General features: G+C 45.6%; 1 protein-coding gene across 2 annotated transcripts in view; it reads right to left on the bottom strand.

Annotated features, from left to right (window-relative positions):
* LOC309347266 (protein argonaute-1) overlaps positions 1–24,870 on the bottom strand; it is a 47,195-nt gene that overhangs the window by 11,213 nt on the left and 11,112 nt on the right. The window contains exons 2-13 of one of the 2 annotated variants that reach the window (XM_081871656.1): positions 16,876–17,065; positions 13,689–13,809; positions 12,778–12,959; positions 12,033–12,169; positions 11,081–11,215; positions 10,762–10,849; positions 10,044–10,191; positions 7,716–7,835; positions 5,523–5,645; positions 3,632–3,765; positions 2,596–2,780; positions 908–1,067 (exon numbers count right to left, since the gene is read on the bottom strand). In XM_081871656.1, coding sequence (XP_081727782.1) covers positions 908–1,067; positions 2,596–2,780; positions 3,632–3,765; positions 5,523–5,645; positions 7,716–7,835; positions 10,044–10,191; positions 10,762–10,849; positions 11,081–11,215; positions 12,033–12,169; positions 12,778–12,959; positions 13,689–13,809; positions 16,876–17,065 — 1,723 coding nt within the window. Of the gene's footprint in view, positions 1–907; positions 1,068–2,595; positions 2,781–3,631; positions 3,766–5,522; positions 5,646–7,715; positions 7,836–10,043; positions 10,192–10,761; positions 10,850–11,080; positions 11,216–12,032; positions 12,170–12,777; positions 12,960–13,688; positions 13,810–16,870; positions 17,066–24,870 lie in introns of those variants that run through there. The other variant, XM_081871657.1, reaches the window with a different exon arrangement.

Below are 24,870 nucleotides of genomic sequence, written 5' to 3' on the forward strand. Positions count from 1 at the left end.
TCCGCCCATAAAGGCACCCATCTTGCAACCACAGTCACCTCCTTGGCCGCTAGTGCTTCAGCAGTGGAGAGCGGCAAAGAAGGTTGCATTTCAGATGTAGGGGCAACTCAAAGGAGCCTTTGGATCCTCCGGTTCCCAAGCTCTCCTGTTCTCCTAACATTATCTTCAGATTTGGGAACTGGGGGGTTGGGGGTGGAGGACACCAGCAGCCTTGTGGCTGGCATACTCCCCCCCCCTTCTTTTGGGTTCAATGGGAGAGAAATGTGTATTAAAAAGGCTGACAGAAGACTGGGGGAAAGGGAGGAAGGCACAAGTCCAATAGGGCTTTGGATATGGTACGTTGGTCTGCCTTGAGTTCTCCCTCTCCCACTCTCTTTTGGACTCTCTGCGCCCAAGTGCTTGGTGTGACTACTGGGGCCAGAGCTTCACTTTTTGTTTCTAAATGAGAGCCAAAGCTGAGATTTTCAGGGTCACAAGTATGGATGTCAGAATTCTGACAGAAATGGGAATAGAAATTGCCGGTGCAAATCAATCCGGTAAATATGATCAGTATTCATTGTTGCTGTTGTTGTTTTCCATCCACAAACAATACACAACTGATTAAGTCCCCCACCTCACCCCGTTTTGCGCCTCGTTTACTTTGCACTGAAATGAATGGGGTGGAGCAACAGTGTAGCTTACAAAAATTACGTGTGTCACGTAATTTCACCACAGTGGATGTGGAGATGAACAGCATAGTTTGGGGTGGAATACGAATGGCAGAACAGAAACAGCTGCATGCAACCAATACAGGACAAAATGGAGATCAATGCCTTCTTACATCCCTAATCATGTGTTCTTGTTCGGTTACGCCAGGTAGCAGGGTGAAGTGAAGGTACTTCCCTTCCATCCCACTTGGCAAACATACCGCTGGTGAGGCACCAGGATGTTGTTGATCCCGCCGAGCTTGACATTGATCTTGAGGCAGAGGTTGGAAAGAGTCTGCGGCGATGTCTTCACAACATTCTTGACCTGCACGCACTGGGTAGCCATCCCCAGGAGCGTGTCCCCCACACGCTTTACTTCCGCTGCAGACAGAAGAGTAAAAGCTTGTTAAAGCAACAGGCACCTTGAGGCTTCTCCTTGAAAAGGATAGCAGGAACATATCTGGGGAAGGTTTCCATTTGATATGTGGAGGGATAGCTTTAAGAGAGGCTGAGAATTCCAGAGCTGATTTTAAAGCATGCGGGTTTGTAGACCTACATGCACTGCATCGCTTCAAACTACAGCGCAGGGGGGCAAAGGCCACAAATCTTAATTTTCTTTTTTTCATCTTGAAAATATGCTCCTAAAATCTGTAACTACAGAGGCTGGATTACCGTAATAAACTCTATGTGGGGCTGACCTTGAAGACAGTCCAGAAACTCAACTAGTGCAGAACTGCCAGATGGCTAACAGGGACAGAAGAGCAGCCCTGCAGCATCAAGCCGAAGGCCTATGAGGTCCAGCATCCTCTTCTCACATTGGCCAACCAGATGCCTGTGAGAAACCTGCAAGCTTTCTCATAACACGATACGCAGCCAACAGGAGCAAGATAAAGAAAGCTCTTCACCACTTCCTGTACACTTTGCTTTAGGAACACAGGAAGCTTCCTTATATCAAGTGAAACCATCTGGCTCAGTATTGTCTATACTGACTGGCATCTCTCCAAACTGTGCCTGGAGATGTTGCAGTTGAACCTGGCACTTTTTCATTCTACCACTCAGCCACAGCTCTCTCCAAGAGGTGGGATCTATTACATCTGTTCTGAAACAACATAATTGGCTCCCTATCCACTTCCAGGCTCAGTTCAAAGCAGTGATGCTTATCTACACAGTATGAGACCAAGATACTGGTTGGATCTTCTTCTCCCATACTCCCATGGATGTCCAATTTAAGTAAGGCAGTCAGCAAAAGCCATGGAGAATACCTTTCCAATGGTGGCAACCTTGCCTGTGAAATTGCTACCTGAGGAAGGCTTGTCTGGCTCCCACTTTATTGTTGTCCCTTCTCAGGCTTTCAAAAAGCTTTTACAGTTTTTAAGTTTTCCTAGGTTTCTACTTTTACTGGAGGCCATTTGTTTGTTTGTGCTTGTTATTGTGGGATTTTGTTTGTTTGGCCCAGAAAAAGCCAACTAACTTTGAAGGTGTGGGATAAATCTTTTTAACGCTAAACACAGAAATCTAACTTCTAAAGAAAAGGGGTTTTAGCCTAGTCCCTGCTGCACTAACTTTCTACGTTCAAAGGCACAGGTTGTCCTTTAAAAAGAAATATATAGTAGTAGTAGTCATCATCATCATAGTATTTACATTTGTTTACTGTCCTTCTTTCAAAAACCACAGGGCAACCAAAGCAGATTCTGTGCCAAAATCAGGCCTAAACCCCAATTAAAACAGATCTAGAAAATCAGCTTTCTCCAAGAGCACACGGATCTGGTCTGCAACCGCCCACTCAAAAATCTTGTCCGAGAAGGGGAAATTGGCAACTGGAAGTGTTGGATTATTAAGGGTTCAATGGACAGAAATTCCCTTTTGTCCTTCCCCCTTCCAGCAACTCTCTCCTTTCCTGTTAACATACCATACACCGGCGTCTTCCCTGGCAGGATGACTATGATGAGCTGGAGCCCTGAATAGGTGTTCTTAAGGTGACGGAACATGGGCTCCACACTGTCTGCACCTTGTGCATATTTGCAGAAACACGGCTGGCCCTGGATTGGCATCCCTGCATCCTTGGAGATCTTGCGCAGCTGGTCTGTAAAGTTCCTACGGTATGGGGGGGAAGAAAATGAGGTTTGAAAGGAGGATGCAGGAAGAGTTTATTATGACTGGTTATCCCTCTAACAAGCAGTGCTGTTGCACAGGATGGGGAACCCATGGCCTTCCCAGCTCCCATTAGTCCCAGCCAGCAGAGCCAACACTCAAGAAAGATGGGAGCTGCAGTCTAGAGGGCCACAGGTTTCTCATCACTGCACTGAGGGGTGTGTTGGGTCCAGGACGGAGAACTAAAAATCCATCTCAAAAGTCTGCTAGTTGTCCCTAAGCCCACAGGAAGCAATGAAGGGAACCAGTGGCCCTCCAGTTGTTGTATTTTTGACTACAGCTCCCATCATCCCTGACCACTGGCTACTTTGGCTGGGGCTAATGGGAGTCCAACAACATTGGGAGGAGAACCTGTGGCCCACCCAGGAATGAAGGAACCATCTCCAAGCAATCGCCCATAGCCCTGGATGGGAGGGAAAACCCTGCCATACTCAGGAACAAGGCCCCAGGTTCTATAGCAGATGAGGAACTGCTGCCAGCTTCTCAACACCAGTTTTCCAGGGGAATTCCCAAAAAACTGCCACACACATTTTGAAGGAGGTGGGCTACCAGAATACATTATGCTGCTCCTTCAATATCGGATCCAGCTCCCTATTAGAAATCCAGGAAGCTGCCTTATACCAAGACGAGCCATTAATCCATCAAACTCAGTATCACCTACACCTTTTGAACTCTATCTGGAGATGACAGGGATTGAACCTGGGTCCTTTTGCTTGCAGAAGAGTGACTCTAAGCCGTTGTCCTTCTATAGCCACATCCAGTTCCCCACACCCACAAACATACCACTCACTTACTTCAGAACTTCTTCCCTGCATTGCTTCTGGGGGGCGAAACAGGCTATGGCCCAGACTTTGATCTCAATGCCATTGTAGAACTGCTTTCCCCTCATGTCCCATACCCCCTGGTTGGGTGTGGCGATGGCACGGTTCTGCAGGGAAAGAAAATGGTGAATTGGTCTTTCAAAATAAACACCACCTACCAGGGGAGTTTTTTGGGACGCGGGTGGTGCTGTGGGTTAAACCACAGAGCCTAGGACTTGCTGATCAGAAGGTCGGCGGTTCGAATCCCCGCAACGGGGTGAGCTCCCGTTGCTCGGTCCCTGCTCCTGCCAACCTAGCAGTTTGAAAGCACGTCAAAGTGCAAGTAGATAAATAGGTACCGCTTCGGCAGGAAGGTAACCGGCGTTTCCGTGCGCTGCTCTGGTTCGCCAGAAGCGGCTTAGTCATGCTAGCCACGTGACCCAGAAGCTGTACGCCGGCTCCCTTGGCCAATAAAGCGAGTTGAGCGCCGCAACCCCAGAGTCGGCCACGACTGGACCTAATGGTCAGGGGTCCCTTTACCTTTACCCTTACCAGGGGAGTTTGGGAATCATTTGCCCTACATGCCCCACACAGATACAGTGGTGCCTCGCAAGACGAATGCCTCGCAAGACGAAAAACCCGCTAGACGAAAGGGTTTTCCGTTTTTCGAGGCGCTTCGCAAGACGAATTTCTCTATGGGCTTGCTTCGCAAGACGAAAACGTCTTGCGAGTCTTGCGATTTTTTTCGCTCCCCCCCCCTTTTTCTAAGCCGCTAATAGCCGCTTTGCCACTTTGCCGCTAAGAGCGCTAATCCGCTAAGCCGTTCATAGGGTTGCTTCGCAAGACGAAAAAACCGCAAGACGAAGAGACTCGCGGAACGGATTCTTTTCGTCTTGCGAGGCACCACTGTAACCGTTTTAGAGGATGGCTAGTCAATTCGGGGGAGAAGGGCCTGGGGTTCATCTGGCGTCAATATCCAAGCTTAACTGTTTATTAAAATCTAAGAAAAGCCTGCTGAATCAGGCCAATGGTCTATACAATGGTCTATACAGTCCAGCATCCTGTTTTCACAGCGGCCAGTCAGATGCCTGTGGAAAGCCTACAAGCTGGGCCTAAGCGCAACAGCACTCTGCCCAACTGCGACTCCCAGCAACTGGTAAACAAGAGGCATACTGCCGCTGACAGGGGAGGCAGAATATAGCCATTGTGGCCAGTAGCTTGCGCTCCATGCATTTGTCTGATCCTCTCTCAAAGCCATCCAAATTGGTGGCCACTCCCACCAAGCAATATAAATAATAAAAATACACAAGTTTCCCTATTAAAAACATCACTGAATTATTTAAAATTAAAATTATTTAAAAGCACCAAAACAAAATGTGCAACACCCGCCCTCAGAAGACCCTGCCACAGTCATCAGTTAGCAGCCAAAGGCTTCTCTAAACAAACAAAGTTATTTCCCTGCCAGCAAAAGGGAAGCAAAAGGGGACTAGCCTAGATTCCCCCCGAAGGGAGCTCCACAATCCATTGCGAGCAGCCCCCCTCTTGTATCCTTCCTGTGGTGGGACAGATATAATTTTATTCTGTAAGCCATCTTGAAAGGATTTCACCCGTAAAAGATAACAGTCATAAAATCGTAGAATTGTGGAGCTGGAAGGGTCACCTAGTCAAGCCCCCCTTGCAATGCAGGAATCTTTTGCCCAATGTGGGGCTTGAACCCATAATCCTGAGAATTAAACACAATTTACATGGTGACTGATGGAAGGCTTTGGGGAGGGGGTGTCAAAATGTCCATTCCTTAGATGTTACTACTGGTCAGTTACTCTTAAGAGAATCTGCCACCCCCCCACCACCACCAAGAGCACTTGAGAGACCCTTGGATGCTTACCCGTCCTCCATACTGTAAAATTGGGGCTGGCAGGACACGCCCAGTCACTTCAGTCATGTCATCCTTCACCTTTATGCCAAACTCCTGTATGTATGGGTCCAGGTTATAACTGGCGTTCTTCATCTGAAAAACAAGGGTGGTTACATTTTACTGAGTGCCTCACTTTCTGCATCAACTTTCCCCTTGCTGTGCTTTATGCTGCTCTAAGTTGGCTTTTTGCTGATCTTTCTGCTTTGGTGCTTATGTTTTGTTTTAAGGGCTCCTTCTGAAAACAGAATTTCCTATTTTATTGTCTATGTCCATGGTGGAGAGCTGAAGCTGGCTATCGGCTTGGTTCCTCAGCTGCCCCACCCACCACAGGTCAATTCTGACATCAGATGACTACTTCAAAGGGGATAACTCAGCTCCACTCAACTGTTTGGTACCAACAGTGCACCCTCCAAAGGGCTTGTTCTCAGTACTCATCAGCTGATTGGCGCCAAGAGAAAGCCCCATCAGCTACACTAGGGAATTCTCACCAGGAACTTCTAAGGCAGCCAGTCTTTATCTGCCCCACATTTGAATTCACATATTATGTCAGGTGTGGTGCAGGTGGGTGTGGTTTGGGGCAAATGGCCTCACATGCCTAATTAGGACCCCTGCCAGGCCAAATTAGGCTCACAGGCCAGAAATGGACCACCGCTGATCTATGTATACATACTGCACAAATAACTTTTAACTTTTTATTTTTCACATATAATAACACACACAAAATACAATACATAGAATTCATGGGAGGTATACAATGCTACCCTTTGTGCCACTATTCTTATTTTCATAATACATAGGAAGAATGTGAATAGCAATGTATTGTTTCATATCAAACTATCAAGTCTCTCCAGTAAGGTTATTGTGAAGCTGCTGCTGAGGTTCCAGTTTCACAACTTCCTAACCATAGAATGAACCCAAAGCACTGCCCTACAAAATCACCTTCCATGCTTGTCTGTCTCAGTTGTACTTGCTTCGTCAATCCTTCCATTAAAGCATTTTGCTACAATAAAATTTTCCATTCCTGAAATGTCCCTCTCTCTCGTTTTCTGATTTCTTGCTATTACCTGTCTAGCTGCAGCCAATAACATCAATAAAAGCTTTTTATATGGTTCATCTGAATTTTGGTCATCAAATATACTTAACAACACCAGTATCAGGAAAGGATCTACGTAGTAGCTTATTATTTTACTACATTCCAGTAAGATTTCCCCCCAAAAAACTTGTATGACATCACATCCCCACCACATATGTACGTATGTGCCCAATTCTGGGCACCCACATCGTCAACATACAGGACTCACTGCATATATTAAGCTTAGTGTTCTTGGAGTGAGGTATCAACAATGTGTGAGTTTAAAAGAACCTTTTCTCTCTTTTTTTGCTGAAACTAACTCAAGGGGTTTCCTTTCCACATCTCTTTCCCATTTTCCATTGTAATATTAAAATTTAGTTTTAAACTTGGCTGGAAGAATGATATATAAATATAATAAAATATATTTATCCAAACAGAACAGGCTTTCCAACAGCTACACTGGCAAAAAAGAAACACTACTCATAAGAGTGGAAAATATAGGCAATAGTTTAAGCAAAGCATGGGCAGCCAACAGTCTTCAGGATAAATAACACAGGTCTGGCCTGTGAAAGCTCCTAGTGGAACACTTCAAATGATTATGGTGCTGGAATCTGTCAATGGATTGCAGAAAGCTCTACCCAGGTAATGGCAGGATCGCATCACTTCAGCACTAGTTCCATAAGATCTGGGGAGATTTAGGTCAAAGGTTTTGTAGCTTTTGTGGCTAAACACTCAGAAAGCCCCATACTTCCTGCCCTGCCCCATCCTAAAATTCTGGTAGATATGAAGAGATACAAATATTGACAGCAACCTAGAACTCCTGAAGTTTTAAAGTACATGAGTTTTGGCTTTGAGAGACTGTGCCATAACTCTGCTGGCAGAGACTACCCGAGTTGTTATAGGGTTGGGTGGAGGCAGATCTCTGCCCCAGCCAACCCCATTTGAATTGCACCACTAAATCATAAAGCTCTCACTGTCCTCAGCAGCAGTTCACAAACCCTCACTCGCAAGTTGCCAGCCCAAAAGAACAGAAAGCTCACAAGTGCTTGCTGCTTCCCTCCCACAAGAGCAAAAAGACAAGAGGCACATACCAGCCGGCTAATCTCCTCTTGCCTATCCGGGGCAGACCTCGCTGTTGCTTTGATCATGGTGGAGGTCTGATTGTCCGTTAGTTTCTTAATGCACCGCTGGCCAGCCACAATGTTACATACCTGCCAAAGACATTTATTTTTAATCATTGTTTTTGTTAAATTACTATCTTGCCCTTTGGCCCCAATACTGGTCTTCCAGATGGACAACAATGAAAGCGTAAAACAAGCACACACTTAAAACTCAGATCAATGTCGTCAGCAGCATATAAGAACACTTATGGAAAACAGCAGCAGCTTCCTGTTAATCTGGATCAGCCTGCCCCAACCCCCTGGAGAAACAAGGAGTCCTCAGTACTCCAGGACTGCTGCTCCTTCTTCAGAAGGAAGTTCTACAAAGCTGGCACCACTACAGAGAAGGCCTTGATTCTTGTGTCAATCAGCTTAACCGCCAATGGTAGAGGAACACAAAACAGGGCCTCTCTGGGGGACTGCAGAAGGAGATTCATACAGGATATACCGTATTTTTCCCGTGTATAAGACGCCCCCTATTTTTGGGGACTCAAAATTAAGAAAATGCACTGTGCACTATCCGTGTATAAGACGACCCATTATTTTAAACTTCAAAAATTTAGGAAACGATATAGTCTTATACACGAAAAAATACGGTACATTAGAGAAAAACATAAACTTTGCCTCACCACAGCTATGGAAAACTTGCAAATACAGTCAAATAGCTCCTGAGTTGGGAGCCAATTTCCCATAGATTTTGTGAGTGATAATGGAGCACTTTAATTTGTAAAACTGTTGTACTAACAGCCCTCTCAGAATCCTGGACAAACCATTAAGACAGCCATGCTCAGGGGCCAGTAAGAGACCATTGGGCAGTGGTTCACCGTGAACATTAAGCCATGGTCAGAAACAAGCCATGATTTACCATGAACAAGCAGTGTGCTAGTGCATGCTGCCCAATAGCAGCTGCTGAGCTCCTCCCTTCCCATAGTCAGGGGGGGGGACCATGGAGAAGCTGACTTAGCATTCTGTGCAAGCCAGCATTCATGGGTTTCTTTTAAAAAACAAAACCTTGGCTTCCAGTAGTAGTTTGCAGAGAAACAATGAGTGCTGTTTCACACATTAGGTGAAGTCAGCCATTCTGTGGTTTTGCTTCCCACTTCTGGAAAGGGAGGTGCAAAACAGGTGCAATTCACTGGCATGCACCAGCATGCTACTTGTTCATGGTAAACCGTAGTTCATTTCAAACTATGTTTTACCAGTATGTGTGTACCAGACCAGTGTGTCTGGCAGCTTCCTGTGTTCCAATCCACCATGTATCCACTAGTCACTACTGAGTCCTGCCTACCCTTAATTTGAGCCAAGCAGGCAGAATTTGTGCTGAGCACTTGGCATGGAAAGGGACAAGGGAATGGGGGGCATCGCATTGAAATTATTCACCAAGGGGACTTTAAAAGGCAAGGTGAATGGGCAAGATTATGAGCCTCCAATTAGTTTCAGAGCATTTGCTAAGGGGAAGGATTTAAAAAGATTGTCCCCTCCTTTTCCTTCTCCACCTGCTTTCCCTTCTTGCATCTTGTCTTTTTAGTCTATAAGCCTGAGGGTTGGGCCTGTGGTTCTTTTCTGTTCGGAAGACATTATTCATGTGAAAAGCAGGATAATAAAACACAACAAAGTTAAATTTTAGAAGATGTGACAAGCTGCTCTGAGAATAGAGGGCAAGATTCATAGAATTGTAGAGTCAGAAGAGGCCCTGAGGATAATTGATCAACCCCTGCAATGCAGGAATATGCAGCTGTATCATATGGAGGACCAAACCCTGCAAACTTGGTGTTATCAACACCACGTTCTAACCAGCTGAGAAATCCATGGGACTTTACACAGAAGTGTAATGCAAGCAGTCAAGATTGGTCAAAGTCCCATGGTTGGGAAAGAAAGAAAATTCAGCTTATTTCTTTTTCATTATATATTTATTATATATTATTTATTTATTATATTTATTATATTTTTTTATTCTCTGTGTAGAAAATTGCAGTGTTTTGTTTTGTGTCTGTGTGTTTAGGCACTTCTTGTTTCTTTTTTTTAATTTGTTTTTCAGTAAAAATTAAAAGTCTTAAAACCGCTGGAGGCCAAAGCACAAAAAGGTTCAAAAGGACAAGAACGAGTACAAAACAGAACATAACTGTTCATGCAAGGGCGTGCACACACACACACACAAACACACACACTCACTCTCTCGCCCCCCCCCCACTATAACAGCAAAGCCTTGAGGTATTTCAAAGCCATCTTCCCCATCCCATTCCAAAAATGAGTTTTCACCTCCAGAGGTAGATATGTGTGCTTCTGCTCTTGGCCGACTTGAAGACATGGCAAGTGGGGGTACTTGAGCTGGAGGTTGTATTTCTGCTTGAAGTACTGCGCTACTGTGCACTCCACCGTCTGACCGCTCTCCAGCTGGAGAGGGAACCTACACAGAAGAAATCCACAGCTGTTTAGAGAGCCCGGTACAAAACCAGGAAAAAGACCTCGAGCCTCTCCAGACTGATTGGTCTTGAAGGTGCACTCTATGACTTGTACTGCGCATTAGTGGTGAATTTATGCTGGACCATCCACACATCATTCTGCTTTGTAAGGGGTGATGCTTCCCCAACGTTACCGCATTATTGCTATCTGGAAGAGCACGACAAACAACAACTCCAAAACATTTGTATTGTGCGAAGTTGCAAGATTTCATCTGGCTCTTAATTCCACCTTCAGGACAGCTTTCCCCACACTGACAGTTGAAACAAGTCCCCTAGCAGCAGTGCACACTTCTTCCAAGAAAGTGCCCATCAGTCAGTTCCCAAGGCTTCCTGCATCACCAGACTAACAGTGTTTTTTCTCATTCCCCTTTCTAAATGCTACCCAAATGATGCTAAATGTCACAAGGTAACACAGCCCCCCCCCCGAAACACACACACACACACACACACACACACACACACACACACACACACCACAAGTGTCTCTTCCCCTTCCCCCAAGCTAACAGCCTTACGTTTGGTGGCTAGCCGGCCTCCGAGTAACATTACACACACGGTATTTCCTCTTCATCTGCCCACAGTGAGTCACCTCCACTTTCAAACCTATCAAAAGAGAAAGACATCTGATGTCAATCCATTTATCAGCTTATTGATCCAGTCAACATATAAAACACAGAACGCAAAGGAGGGATAGGGTGTCCCAGACTTTCCACCATGGCCTCCAAAATATTGCCCCTCTTAATTTTGCCTTTTGCTTTGCATCTATTTCCTTTGCGGCCCTGAAAGAAAACCACTTGCCAACTAGGGCCTTTTAGAGTCTCTGCCCTCTTTTACCTTTGATCTCCTTGGTGAAACGGACTCTCTGAGAATCAGTCAGGGGCTTCGGCTGCTCATCAATGTTCCGGATGTCGAGCACCTCACACATGAACTCAATCACGGGCTGGGCCTTGTAGAAGGCTGTCGCTGATACTGTTGTGGAGTGGGCAGACAAGAGTGCAGGTCACTCCAGGCAACAGCAGCACAAGCATCACGGTCATTTCTTGACTCTCTTTCTCTAGGGGTGCTTCCTGACTGCCACCATTTTGCAGGAGGGGTTCGAGCGCATACCAGAACTTTAGGTTTATGCAATTGACATGGATTTAAGTACTGTCACCCTAGCACAACAAATCCATTTTTAAATGAATTTTTTGCAGTTTGGAAAGTGACAGAGAAAACTGTGGGATAAACAAATGACTAGTAGAAAAACATGTAAATACTCCATAACAAAACCAGGATGATGATGATTACTACTACTAGAATTAGTATACCACCCTTCATCCGTAGATCTCAGGGCCATTCACAGCATAAAAATACAATATATAAACACAAAATTTGTAATAAAAACAAGAACCAAAGAAGAACCCCCTCCCTCAAATGCTCTAGAAAAATCACATTTTAAAAAGCAATGCAACACTTGCAGAGAACCAGATAAGTTTACTTATGTTTATATAATACATTTTTGCTCTGCCTTTTATGAAGCTGCTTAGGGAAACACCAGCCATGCATGCTGTCAGAAAACCTGTGCCTGTGAACTGTCAAAATAATCACCACAATGCAAGCTACATCTGACCAGGTTCTTGTTCTCCATTGAACCTATCACAACAGTTAATTCAGGCACCTCTGGTGAACAGGGCCCCATAGAACCTAAGAGGCATTGCCAACAATCTTTTTTCAGTCACAGACTTCTGGTTGGGTATTCTGAATGTTTTACAGTTACAGGGTTACATTACTGCATGCATATAGTTACCATCAATATTCAGCATCATCTTCCACATAGCGGGCCTGACAGACTGGTGGAACCCAAACCAGACCTCCCGGCCGCCTCCCAGCGGGTGATAGTATCCTTCAGGGGGAGAGAAGAAGGAACGGCCCACTGGCGTGTACCTGGGGAGGCCAAAGAAAATGAAGAACATTAGCCCATGCTATACCCATGTAGGACAGCAAACTTTGATATTTGAAGTCTAGACTGAGGCACAAAAACCCTTCAAGAATGTCCCTAGGCCTCAAATCTTCTTAAAGATTTGTCACTAGCATAATTTTGCCCAGTTCTTTCCTCATACCTAGGCACTATTTAATTGGGGCGGGCAGTCTTCAAAGTTGCAAGTTAAAGGATTTCCTTGCTCCATGCATGCCAATCCAATCACTTTAATCTGTGGAACTTGCACCTCTACAAGTGCCAAGCGATGTCCATTCCGCATTTGAAAGCAGTCGTTTTCCTTTAATGAGGCAGCATCTGTGCATTGGAACACCCTACCTACTGATATTATGTAGGCACCATCACTGTACTCTTTTAGACACCAGCTGAAGAAAGTGAAGAGGCATGAGAGCTACTCCCTCACAGAAAATTCCACAAAAATACAACTCCCAGGGCCATGTTGGCTTCATGGATGTAATATATCTGTGTGAAAACAGGATAAAAGATGTGCCCAGAGTTGTGTGTATCTTCCCTAAAAAAAATATTAACTAAATCCCTGGTCACGAAAGTTAGTTACCTCATGGAGGCCAGGTGCCTCATGGCAACATCAAGGGCTTGGACAGATTCCAGCGGAACAGGAATCTGCCCGCTCACCAGGGCCTCATGAAGCATCCGCCAGCTCACAATGGCCATCCACTTGATTGAAACCTTGAATATCCTGTCTTTGCCTTCCCCTGGAATTGTCACCTCAAAGTCAACCTACCAGCAAATGACAGAAAAATAAATTAATTTTTTAAAATTGTCTTTTATTGTGTGTTATGATTTGCATTCCACAGTAGTCAGGTTGTAATACAATAAAATACAAGGAAAGAAATAAAGGAACCATTTAAAAAATAAATATGAATATTTAATTCAGACATGCTATGGGCCACCTGAATGAAGCTCATGGAGTACCTGCGGTCCAGAGTTTTGTGAACCCATACCCTATATGGTATGGCATGGAACTATGGCTTTGGAACCCCTGCCTTATATGGTATGGAACTAGAACTAGGAGTGAAGGATTGAAGAAAAAGAAGTTGCATTAGTGAGTTTGTTTAGGCCTGTTGTATAGTCATTTTTAGACAATGAAACAGTTGCTGTTAAGCTCCTGCTGTCTCTGGCATTCATTAAACACAATTCCAGCTGAAAGCACAGTGCTTTGCAAGTCCCCTTCATCAGGGGCTTGAGTTCAAGTCAGGATACAGAGGGAGAAAGAATTGAAAACACACTTAAGAGTGTGTTCCCAATTCTTTCCTCTGAAGCTGGGTCGCCAGACATCAAGGTGATGTCAAGTGACTGACATGTAATTTTTAGTGACTGCCATGTTGGATGGACAGCAGAGGTAGAAGGGAACACCAATGCAACTTCTTAATTCTCCTGATCCTTCTGGCTTTAAAAAGGAGGGTGCCTGAGGAAGCCCAACCACCCAAGAGAACACCGCCCTCTTACCCTTTCATTGCCAATGGGCAGGGCAGTGACTGTATAGATGTTCTTTTTCCCATCGTACACCGGCTTCCGATCTCCAAAGATTTGAGGTTTGAAGTGTTGTACCATGTATTCCACAACCTCCCTGCAGAGAGAGAGACCAGGAGGGGAGGGGGAGGAAGAGAGAAGCTAGAAGGATTGGCTAGCAGGTTCACAATTCCAGTAGGAAACTAGGACCAGATGTATGACTGGACTGGGAGCAGCCAAGCTAGAACATGAGGGAGAACTCAGGATCATTTGAGTCAGTGCTGGTGCTGAAAAAGTTTAAGTCTCAACATGCAGCAAGTGGAAGGTACTACTCTGCTGAGTAAATGAGTGCAATAGGCTAAGCACCCAGACTTTACCAAGACTATCTAATAAAACAACTTTGTATTGCTTGGCCAATCACCTCGGCTGATCTTGTATTTTCCCTCATTCCCATAAGTGATGTAACTTGTCTGAAAAAAATTTCAATTGGAAGATTTTCCTTATGTAAATCATAGTGATCTGCATCAGGAAAAAAACCCCTGATTGCATTAGAAAATTTACTAATGCCCTAGAGAGCAATCTAATAACGCATGTTTATTTTACAGGAATTTAGTAAACAAAGCTTTAAAAACCATCATAAATTGCCAGGTTTGTTTAACGTTGTGTTTGCAACAGGCATTCGTTCACTCTTATTAATGAACTTTTGAACAGGACATTTTCCAGCCCGAATCTCAAGATTCCCATTCACAAACACTGCACAGCAGCCAATGAAGTAGTTGTGAACTCCACAATTCTGCAGAAACACAGCAAAAGTGACAGAATTTAATGCTTTCATCGCTAGACTGAGACAGATGGGTTAACCTGAAGTGGCAAAAATGAGGTAGAATGCTTGGTAAATGATTTGTTTCTTTATCAGGTTTCTTGATCGCTCTTCACCAAAAATGGTCACAGGGTAGTTTACCAAAAGAAAAAAGAAAAAAAGGCAATATTGGATAAAATAAGCAGAAAAACTTTAAAAAATCATTCTCGGAAATTACATAAGTGTATGCAATTTATAATAGAAGGCCTACCAAAAAGAGATCTTTCATCTGGCTTCAAAACAAATTTTATTATTTTCATTTATACCCCACCCTTCCTCCCAAATATACAGCTAGGGTGAGATGCACTTCAGGAGAGGTCATTCCAAAGACATGGAGCCACCACCATTAAGGCTCTACCATGCATCCCTGCATTATGCACCTCGTTTAACATAGGGATGACCCAGAAAGCAGCCTTTTATCTTAATGCAGGGTAGGTTGATCCTGGGGACAGCATTCTCTCAGATATTTGGGCTGCAGATCATTCAGAGCTTTAAATGTTGTCTTAAGCACATAGTTTTGTGCCCGGAAGGTAACTGGCAACCAGTGTACCTGCTTGAGTTCTATTCCTCTCCACACTCTGGCTGCCACATTCTGCACTCGTCGCAGTTGTTGAATTGCGTTCAATGGTGGCCTCATAAAAAGTCTGTTACAGAGTGCAGCTAACTGTACCCAGGCTATCCCTGTCCAGAAAAAGACTGCAGCTGACACACCAACCAGTGAAGAAGTATGAAATTTGTATTAATGTTTTTCTCCAAAAAAATATCTTATTTTTAATTGCCTTTGATGATATGCTAAGTAAGTTTTCTAAAAAAAAAATATCTGAATAATTTTGATGTTTATCATAAAAGTTACTTAAGCCTATGGGTAATGCCCTGAAATGATCAAAAGCAACATTGACCAGGCAAATACTGACAAGTCATGGTCAAGCATGTTTAAAGTAAATTTGGTCAACCTGGTGCCCTCCAGATGTTGTTAGACGACAGCTCCCCTTAGCAGTATGGGAACTGTAGTCCAACAACATCTGAAGGGTTGGACTTTAAGGCATTGCCATTAGGAAATAAGAAGATCAACCATTTCTCCACTTAACTATTTTTTATTTTTTATTTGTAACTGGCCTGACTGCCAGTTTTTTTTTTAAGGTAATAAATAATGTTATTGCATTTTTACTTCACGCTACCCAAAGGATAGGGCGATATATAAATTTCTCCCACCAAAAAAAAAAAAAAAATGTACCATCACAATAACTGCACGAAGCAGGTGAGGTTGGCTGTGCGCAACCTGTCCATCTAATGAACTTCATGGATAAGTAAGGACTTGGACCTGTGTCCCCTCCTTGGTCCTCGTCTGACATGCTGGCCTGTGCCACTGATGACTGCTTGCATTCCTAGTTGCAATATGCTTTCAGTTATAAGCAGGTGGCCAGTGGGGGCACACTTGCCCCTGACTGCTGCAAGGCTAGGGGACAAGTAGCCCATGTTCCTGTCCTTGCTAACAAATGGCACCATAATTTTTATTTTTAAATTACGCTGCCCTCTACCTAGTAGCAGTCTTGAAGTATCTGACCAGCATGCCAACTCTACAATGCCTTCAGCTGACATCTCAGAAGCCTGTTTGGTATCCAGGAGCGGGGGAGAGTGAGCCTCTAGAGGTTTCTCACGCCTTCATGGATAGCCAAGCCAGAATTATGCAAGTTAAAAGAGAACAGGTACAAAATTTAATCAGCTGCTCTACGCATGTGCTCCTTGCAGAATTTTCATTCTTTAATTCAGATAACTCTCAATACTGACCTTCCCAAGCAAAGAATTAAACGAACAGCAGAGTTTTAAACAGCAGTACAATTGCCCAAAGCCTAAGGATGGCTATTTTAAAAGCCTGGGACCGCAGCCAAAATCACACAGCTGCTGTAAGCTGACTAGTGATAGAGCCCATAGCCCAGTTATCTCTCAAGCCGCCACTGCCAGCGCATGGCCAGAGATGGGGCGAGGAGAGAGGCCAAATTCCCAGTGTGGGCGGAGAGGAAGGAAGAAAGAGATGCTGCAGGAAAGCCACTTCACTGCCGGTCTAAGCATCAGCTTGCAGGGTCAACTCCCACCTGTGCAAAAAGCGGCAACTTCACTCGTAGCAAAGCTAAATAGTGCCAAGTATCCCACTGGGCAGAAAGAGCTGCAACAGGTGTGCTTGGAAGTGGGGCTCTCAGAACTAGCCGGATGGGGGAGGAGAAGAGATGCAGGGCTCTGCATGCGTTTTCTCCAAGGCCTTTGGCTTCTTCCCAGTTAAAGGGCTGGACAAGAGGAGAAATTGCTAAACGCTAATACTTGCCTTACCTGTTGACTCTGCGAGGGCACTTGTCTGGCTTGATGTCAACTTCATAGTGATAGACGTCAATCTTGGGAATGTCTACTTCAAAGTAGTTGGCTAAGAGTTTGATTGGCTTCCCGACAGTTCCTATCCCGGGCCGGCGAGGAGCTTGAAATACCTGCTGCAGGGGTGGCAGGTAAGTGCCTGCAGCGGTTGCTAGACAAAAGAAAGAGGAGAGGATATTTTAAAATGTCACAGCAGTAGTCTTCAATCTGTCCAAACTGAGGACCAAACTTTAGCCTACACACACATCTGGGGACCCATTACTTAATATGTTGCCGTGTATTTGCACAATGGGGTACTGCTGTTGTGACCCATCATAGGTCAGGCTTTGACCTGGTAATGCGCCCAGACCCACCAGTTGAAGACCAATGCTTTAGATGAAGGGTGGTCAACCTTTGGCACTTCAGAGGTCCTCATCAACCTCAGCCAGCATGGCCAAAGGAGTTGTAAAGGTAAAGGGACCCCTGACTGTTAGGTCCAGTCGTGGCCGACTCTGGGGTTGCGGCGCTCATCTCGCTTTATTGACCGAGGGAGCCAGCGTACAGCTTCCGGGTCATGTGGCCAGCATAACTAAGCTGCTTCTGGTGAACCAGAGCAGTGCACGAAAATGCTGTTTACCTTCCCACCGGAGCGGTACCTATTTATCTACTTGCACTTTGACGTGCTTTTGAACTGCTAGGTTGGCAGGAGCAGGGACCGAGCAACGGGAGCTCACCCTGCCGCGGGGATTCGAACCACCAACCTTCTGATCGGCAACTCCTAGGCTCTGTGGTTTAACCCACAGCACCACCCGCATCCCATAAAGGAGTTGTAGTCCCAAGTAAATGACACTGCAGCCAATGCTATACAGGAACATTGATTAATTATGGGAAAGAGTGGTGCAAAGAGCTTTCCAAAGAGATGGCAAGTCTGCAGTTCAACTACCTGTGACAATATGACCCCATCACTTAAAAGGGAGTCAGCACTGGATTTTTAAGTAATACATCTCCACCTCATCCTGCCATAATGCACTCCCACTGTAACATTTCCCTCAATCTCTCTGATAACCTAGTTCCACTGGACAGCCCTCACCTACCAAAAGCAATTCCCCAGTTCCCAGCCTAATTCCTGAGGCCTCTGGCTGCAAAGTTTAAACACAGGAATGACAAACGAAAAGTTCAGAAAAGCTCAGTTATAATATTTTTAGGCCTGTCAAATGCACTAGTGGTGGTAAGGATAGAAACAATGCATACACCTTGGTGGTTTGTAGGACACAGAGGTGTTTGGTCCAGAAGGTTGGAGAGTTGTTGTTTGGCAACACTGGAAGGGGGGCGCGGGGAGCTCAAACCAAAGATTCACAATAGATTGTTTCAGAGAACAAAAGTGAATTGAAACCAAAGGAACCCCAAAATTCATGGTTTCTGGAGAACAAGAGTAAAGAGTCAGATTTCCCTGGTGCCAACACTGTTGCATGAGATGCAAAGTGGTAAAGGAATCTGCCTGAAATAATGAATATTTCAACCCCCAACCTCACTGAAGGGTTCCTAATAGAACTAGAGGCAAAGGGGTGTGGGACGGACCAAGTAGAATTCCCAGATGTTAGGGGCTGTACAGTTTGTGCTGGCTGGGGCTGGTGGACCCTGTACTCCCAGAACACCTGGACTCCCCAGCCAGCATCATATTCATGGGAACACAGGACAGTTCTGGTCTCTGTGCGTCAAAAAAGGGATATTGTAAAGCTGGGGGAAAGGTGAAGAAGGGGAACCAAAATGATCAAGGGGCTTGAGCGACTCCCCTGTGTGGAAAAGTTGCAGCATTTAAGGCATTTTAGTTTAGAAAACAGGCAAGTAAGCAAGGGGACATGATAAAGGTGTGTTGAATTATGCACGGCATGGAGAAAAGTGAACCTGGCACCAGCCAGTAAAGCTGAATGATGGAAGATTTTAGATCACACATACATAATTCAATTGTGGATTTCGCTTCCACCTTCTCTGGTGGCTTTACAAAGGGTTTAGGCAAATTCATGGAGGACAGGCTACCAATAACAACTAAATATTATGGCTAGGTACTATTTACAGTATTGAGGGCAGTATGCACTAGAGGGGGTGTTGCCATGCTCAGGTCCTGCTTGCAGGCTTCCCATAGTCACCTGCCTGACCACTGTGAGAAGAGGGTGCTGGATCTCTTCTCACAGTTAAATTATAAAATTTGCTGCCAGAAGGGGTAACGATTGCCTCTAAAGTGGACGGCTTCTAAAGAGGGTAACACAAATTCACTAAGGATGAGAATATCAATGACTACTAGCCCTGATGGCTGTGTTCTGTGTCAAGGACTACTAGACCTCCTCTGTCAGAGGAAGTATGCCTTTAAATAACATTTGCTGGAAATTGCAGGGTGGGAGAGTCTGTTGTGCTCAGGGCCTGCTTGTGGCCTTCCCATTGGCATCTGGTTGGCCACTGTGAGAAGAGGGTGCTAGACTATCAAGGCTATCCAGCAAGGCTCCTATTATATTCTTAGGAGCTGCCTTTTATCAGACCAGACTATTTGTCTGTCTGGCACAGCATTATCTGCTCTGAGCAGCAACATCTTCCACAACCTGGTGCCCCCCAGAAGTTCTGGACCACTGCGCCCATGATTCCTGACCACTGGCTGTGCTGGGTGTTTAAGTCCGAAAGGGTACCAGTTTGGCAGAGGATGCTACAGGGTCCAAGACAGATATATATGCACACACAGCTCCTAGATGTTGATTTTAATGGAATATGCCAGCAACTGAGCCAGGAACCTTTCTGCATACAAAACAGGTGCTTTACCACGGAGTTATCCCACTCTAGAGAGCCAGTGTGGTGTAGTGGTTAAGAGCGGTAGTCTCGTAATCTGGGGAACCGGGTTCGCGTCCCCGCTCCTCCACATGCAGCTGCTGGGTGACCTTGGGCCAGTCACACTTCTCTGAAGTCTCTCAGCCCCACTCACCTCACAGAGTGTTTGTTGTGGGGGAGGAAGGGAAAGGAGAATGTTAGCCGCTTTGAGACTCCTGAAGGGGAGTGAAAGGCGGGATATCAAATCCAAACTCTTCTCTTCTTCTTCTTCTCTAAGCACTGTTTCCTACTTGGCAGCAGAATTAAGTGGTACAAGTCATGAGGCTATACAAAGTGAGCTGTACCACTTCAGGATGATCAACACTATTAAGGATTCTCTCACTTTTTAAAACCTCCTGCAATAATAAATCTAGTATGTTGGTGATAAAGGTCTAACCCACCTCTCTCTCCTGCTTTTTATTTGTAGGGTGGATTTTTATTTTTATTTTAAACCACACACACAGCAGTAAGAAAAATAAATGTCATTCTACCTGTGGTCTGCACAGCCCTTCTTTGTACCACTCCATTCTGTGGCCATGTGAAGACTCAGGTAAAGTGTGGTGATGATTCAGAGTACAGAAGGGAAATCTTGTAGAGGGAAATTAGCTCTCTTCGACTACTCTTCCCAGAGAAAGAACATTTGGGAAGGATCAATTGCATGCTGTTCTTTTTAAGTCAAGTCACGGGAAGCAATAGGTTCCACCCTACAATCAATCTCAACCTGCCCTTTAACCTACCGGCTTCCCCAGTGAACAGACTTGGGAGTCTGCTCCCTTACAAGGTCACCCAGAGGCCAGCATCCATCTCTGAAGAGCCCCCTCCATACCACAAACTGCTATTATCAGCCCTGCATCCCACCCAACACAGCTCTCCAGAATTGCAACATGATTTACAAGCCTCAGCGAGGAGGGTGGTTTGGTGTGGACAATCAGCTGTTGTTGTATGTGTTTAATATTACATTTTAAAATTTCAAATGAAAACCTTGCATTTAGCAGGGAGGTCTTGGTAGTGGTTATGGTAGATTCTGGGTACAAAGCAAACATTGGGTTGGCTCCAGACTAAGTTAGCAGAATTTGGGTCCCAATGAAATAAGTGTGACAAATTAGTCATTACTTATTTATGTTGTAACTAACTTGTCCCAACTAACTTGTCCCACTGATTTCAGTGGAAACTTAGTGCAACTAAATTAGGCGACAACTAGCCAATTATCTGCCTTGATTTTCCTGAAGATGATGAGGATTCATTGCCCTTTGGGATAATTTTAAAAATAAATGAATCAGTAGACACCATCAACCAGCCTGACCATCCACAGACAAAAATTGGCAGCCCACACCACTTAGGAAAAAGGACTAAAACGGTGTTCTGTGGAGCAGGGGTGGGCAGGTGGTAGATCCCGATCTACCAGTAGATCTCTGAGTGACTGACAGTAGGTCAGCCAGGGGTTCTGACCCCCAGTTCCTTAACAACAGCAACAGCAGAATGAGTTTTCCCAACTAAATTAGGCCACTGAAATGAATAAAGCGAAGTGGGAGTTGGCCCCTTGGGCAAAGGGACTGTGAACTCGCTTCAGTTCCTGAGCTGAAAACAAATCCTAAGGTCAGGACATGCTCACTTTTCTTCAACTCAAACACTACTCTCTTTTGCACCTGGCTCTGGTTGGTAGCTCTTATAATAAGCAACAAAAAGAAATTGGATCAGTCTAAATTCTGCTCAGCCCTACAGTACAAACTGTTTAAACCCAAAGCTGCCAGAGACCCCCAGCAGAAGTAGAAACTTTCAGGAGGTAGAGTTAGCCATTTCTCTGCCTGGGTCAGGATCCCAAGTAACACACCCATTCACACATCTCAAGGACCAGCTCTGGAAAGAATCAGGAATGGTTTGTTGTCTTTTAAGGAAACTATTACTGAGATGGCCAGTTCCTTAATCACACATCTCTTATTTTCTCCTCCCTGGTGTGTGTGTGTGTCCCTACCTTATACAGTGGTGCCCCGCAAGACGAATGCCTCGCTAAACGAAAAACCCGCAAGACGAAAGGGTTTTCCGATTTTTTAGCGGCTTCGCAAGACGAATTTCCCTATGGGCTTGCTTCGCAAGACGAAAGCCCATAGGGAAATCTCCGGGGACAGCGGGGAACCCTCCTCCCACTGCAAGCCCCGGGAACAGAGGAGAAGCTGCGTGCCTTCCCCTCTGTTCCCGGACCTGTCCTGAAGGCTTGCGGTGGGAGGTCCAGGAACAGAGGAGAAGGCGCACAGCTTCTCCTCTCTTCCCGGGGCTTGCGGTGGGAGGAGGGTTTTTCCTCCCCACCGCCAACATTCAGAACAGCATTCTGAATGTTGGCGGTGGGGAGGAAAGCCCTCCTCCCGCCACAAGCCTTCAGGACAGGTCCGGGAACAGAGGGGAAGGCACGCAGCGCTTCTCCTCTGTTCCCGGACCTGTCTTGAAGACTTGCGGTGGGAGGAAGGTTTTCCTCCCCACCGCCAATATTCAGAAGGCTGTTCTGAAGGCTGGCGGTGGGAAGAAAAGCCCTTCTCCCGCCTCCAGCCTTCAGAAGAGTTCCCCGCAGGGCTCCCCAAGCTGCAGATGTCTGCCCCGCCTGAGGGGCGCTCTGGCTTACTCTGCTGAGAGGCTGCTGCTGCTGCGCTTCCTTTCAACACAGTCTAATTCCTCACTGAGAACAGCGGTTCTAAACCTCAATGCAGGCCACTTGAAAACTGCTGGGGGGGGGTGTCTAATCAGACAACTTAATAAACTTTATTAGTTCTACAAATCAAGGCACATCCACAACTCACTTTTAATAACCCTTGTCTTTACTCTCTAGAGCTGTGGTTCCCAATGTGGGGCACATGCCCCACAGGGGGGCAATTTGATTTTTATGAGGGGGGGGAATTCGAGAATGTGTTAATGGCCTTTTAGGCTTCCTCTATGTGAATAGGAGTTCATTTTTTGAATAATAAGAATTATATGTCATGGGAGGCGGGGGCGGGAGGCATCAGGACTTTAGAGATGCTTAGGTGGGGCATGGTCAAAAAAAGGTTGGAAATCACTGCTCTAGAGTGATGGATGTGACTGTTTTATGAACTAAGATGTTCTGCAAAACTGATCTCCATATTTGGGGGTAGGGGCAGAATCCCATGCAAGGCCAAGTACAGATAGATATTTAGTACAGATACCGGTAGATATTTCTCAATGGCTCCACAACAACATAGTTCTAGAACTGTTGATATATAAGGAACAGGTTCACATGCTTCTCTGGAATTTGAAAGGAACCGTTCCAAGAAGCATCCTTGGGAGCATTCAAGCAGCCCTCTCCAACCTGGTGCCCTCCAGATGTTCTATACTAAAACTCCCATCAGCCCCAGCCAGCACAGCAAACACGTTACTAAGGGAAGTCAGCCTGCCACAATTGTCAATGACTTTTAAGAAAAGAGCTAAAAACATCTTCCCAGTCTCCTGTGCCTCATTAAATGACGGCTGTTGAGTGCCACTGGGGGGTTCCTTGCTGATCTGGTTTTGATAGGACTGCCTTACACAGAGAGACTACTGAGCCATCCAGCTCAGTAATGTCAACAACTTATCAAGCGTACTTTAAGAGAAGAGAGTCTACACGCATATATGGGATACGGGTGGTGCTGTGGTCTAAACCACAGAGCCTAGGGCTTGCCAATCAGAAGGTCGGCGGTTCAAATCCCCGCGATGGGGTGAGCTCCCGTTGCTTGGTCCCAGCTCCTGCCCACCTAGCAGTTCGAAAGCACATCAAGGTGCAAGTAGATAAATAGGTACTGCTCCAGCGGGAGGGCGAACGGCGTTTCCGTGCGCTGCTCTGGTTCGCCAGAAGCGGCTTAGTCATGCTGGCCACATGACCTGGAAGCTGTCTGCAGACAACCGCCGGCTCCCTCAGCCTGTAAAGCGAGATGAGCACTGCAACCACAGAGTCGTTCACGACTGGACTTAACAGTCAGGGGTCCCTTTACCTTTACCTTTAAGAGAAGAGAGTCTACACACATATAGATAGGGGTAATCCAGTTAACATAGTATACATGGACTTTCACAAAACTTTTGGCAAGGTAGCTCACCACAGACTTCTGAGTAAGCTTCTAGACACATAAAAGAAAGCACTTGTTCAATCAGGGCATTGTTAAACCATTATTAAAAATGAAAAATCTCCACTGATATTTCCAGTAAGCGAGATGAAATTGTCAATTTGGGATAAGAGATTAAACAGGCTATATATATTGAAGGTGTGGAGTTGAAAAGTTCTTCCTTGCCCCCAGAACTTAAGGCTCTCCCCAATGCACCTTTGCCATACCCTTCCCACATCCTGTGGATCTGGGTGCAAAATACTTTTGTGTCCAAGGAATGCCTTGGGGGAAAGGAGGAGTTGAACAAAAGAAAGTATGTGGCTGGATCACACTTGGCAAGATGGCATGGCTAAGCCCACAGACTATTAAAAAAGAAAACCAGAATCTTTAACACACGCAGTCTGAGAACAGTCTGTGGCAGGGCTCCTGCCGCGTCACTGCACACGTTTGCAGGACAAAAATGAATGGACAAGGCGCAGCTGTGGACTAGAGAGACACACAATGGGGACCAAACTCTCCCAGATTCCCCCAGGGCTCATTCAATGCATCTTCCCTTCTCTCTCTCTCTCTCTCTCTCTCTCTCTCTCTCTCTCTCTCTCCCTCCTCACCCCTCCACCTGCAATACAGATCAAGTTGAGGATTAGCTGTTGCTTTTCCGCAGTAACAGCCTCAGCGAGATGGTTTGGGACATTTCAAAAGTCTTAAACCGCACAGGAGTGAAATTGCTGTGGAGTTGCCAGGATGCCACAGAGTTTCACATAAAACACAAATGCAGATTTGCTCCAGCTTTCAGACCGTTGCCAAGCCCTGTCTCTTGAAAGCCTTGCAGATTAATTAATGAAGTCAAGGAATCAATGCACAGATTAAAAGTGGTTGCCCGTGAGCGACACAACAAGGGGGATGGCTGGCGGGCGAATTATGGCTGGACGGCAGACAAGGGAAGAGTGGCCATGATGCATAAATTAAAGCTCAGCATCCCAGCTGGCAAGATGAGACTCCAGACATTAGCTACACACCACCGCCTGAGAGCCTTGGCACCCAGCTG

This window comes from Podarcis erhardii (genome assembly GCF_964252035.2).
Source record: "Podarcis erhardii genome assembly, chromosome: 7".
NCBI lineage: Eukaryota > Metazoa > Chordata > Lepidosauria > Squamata > Lacertidae > Podarcis > Podarcis erhardii.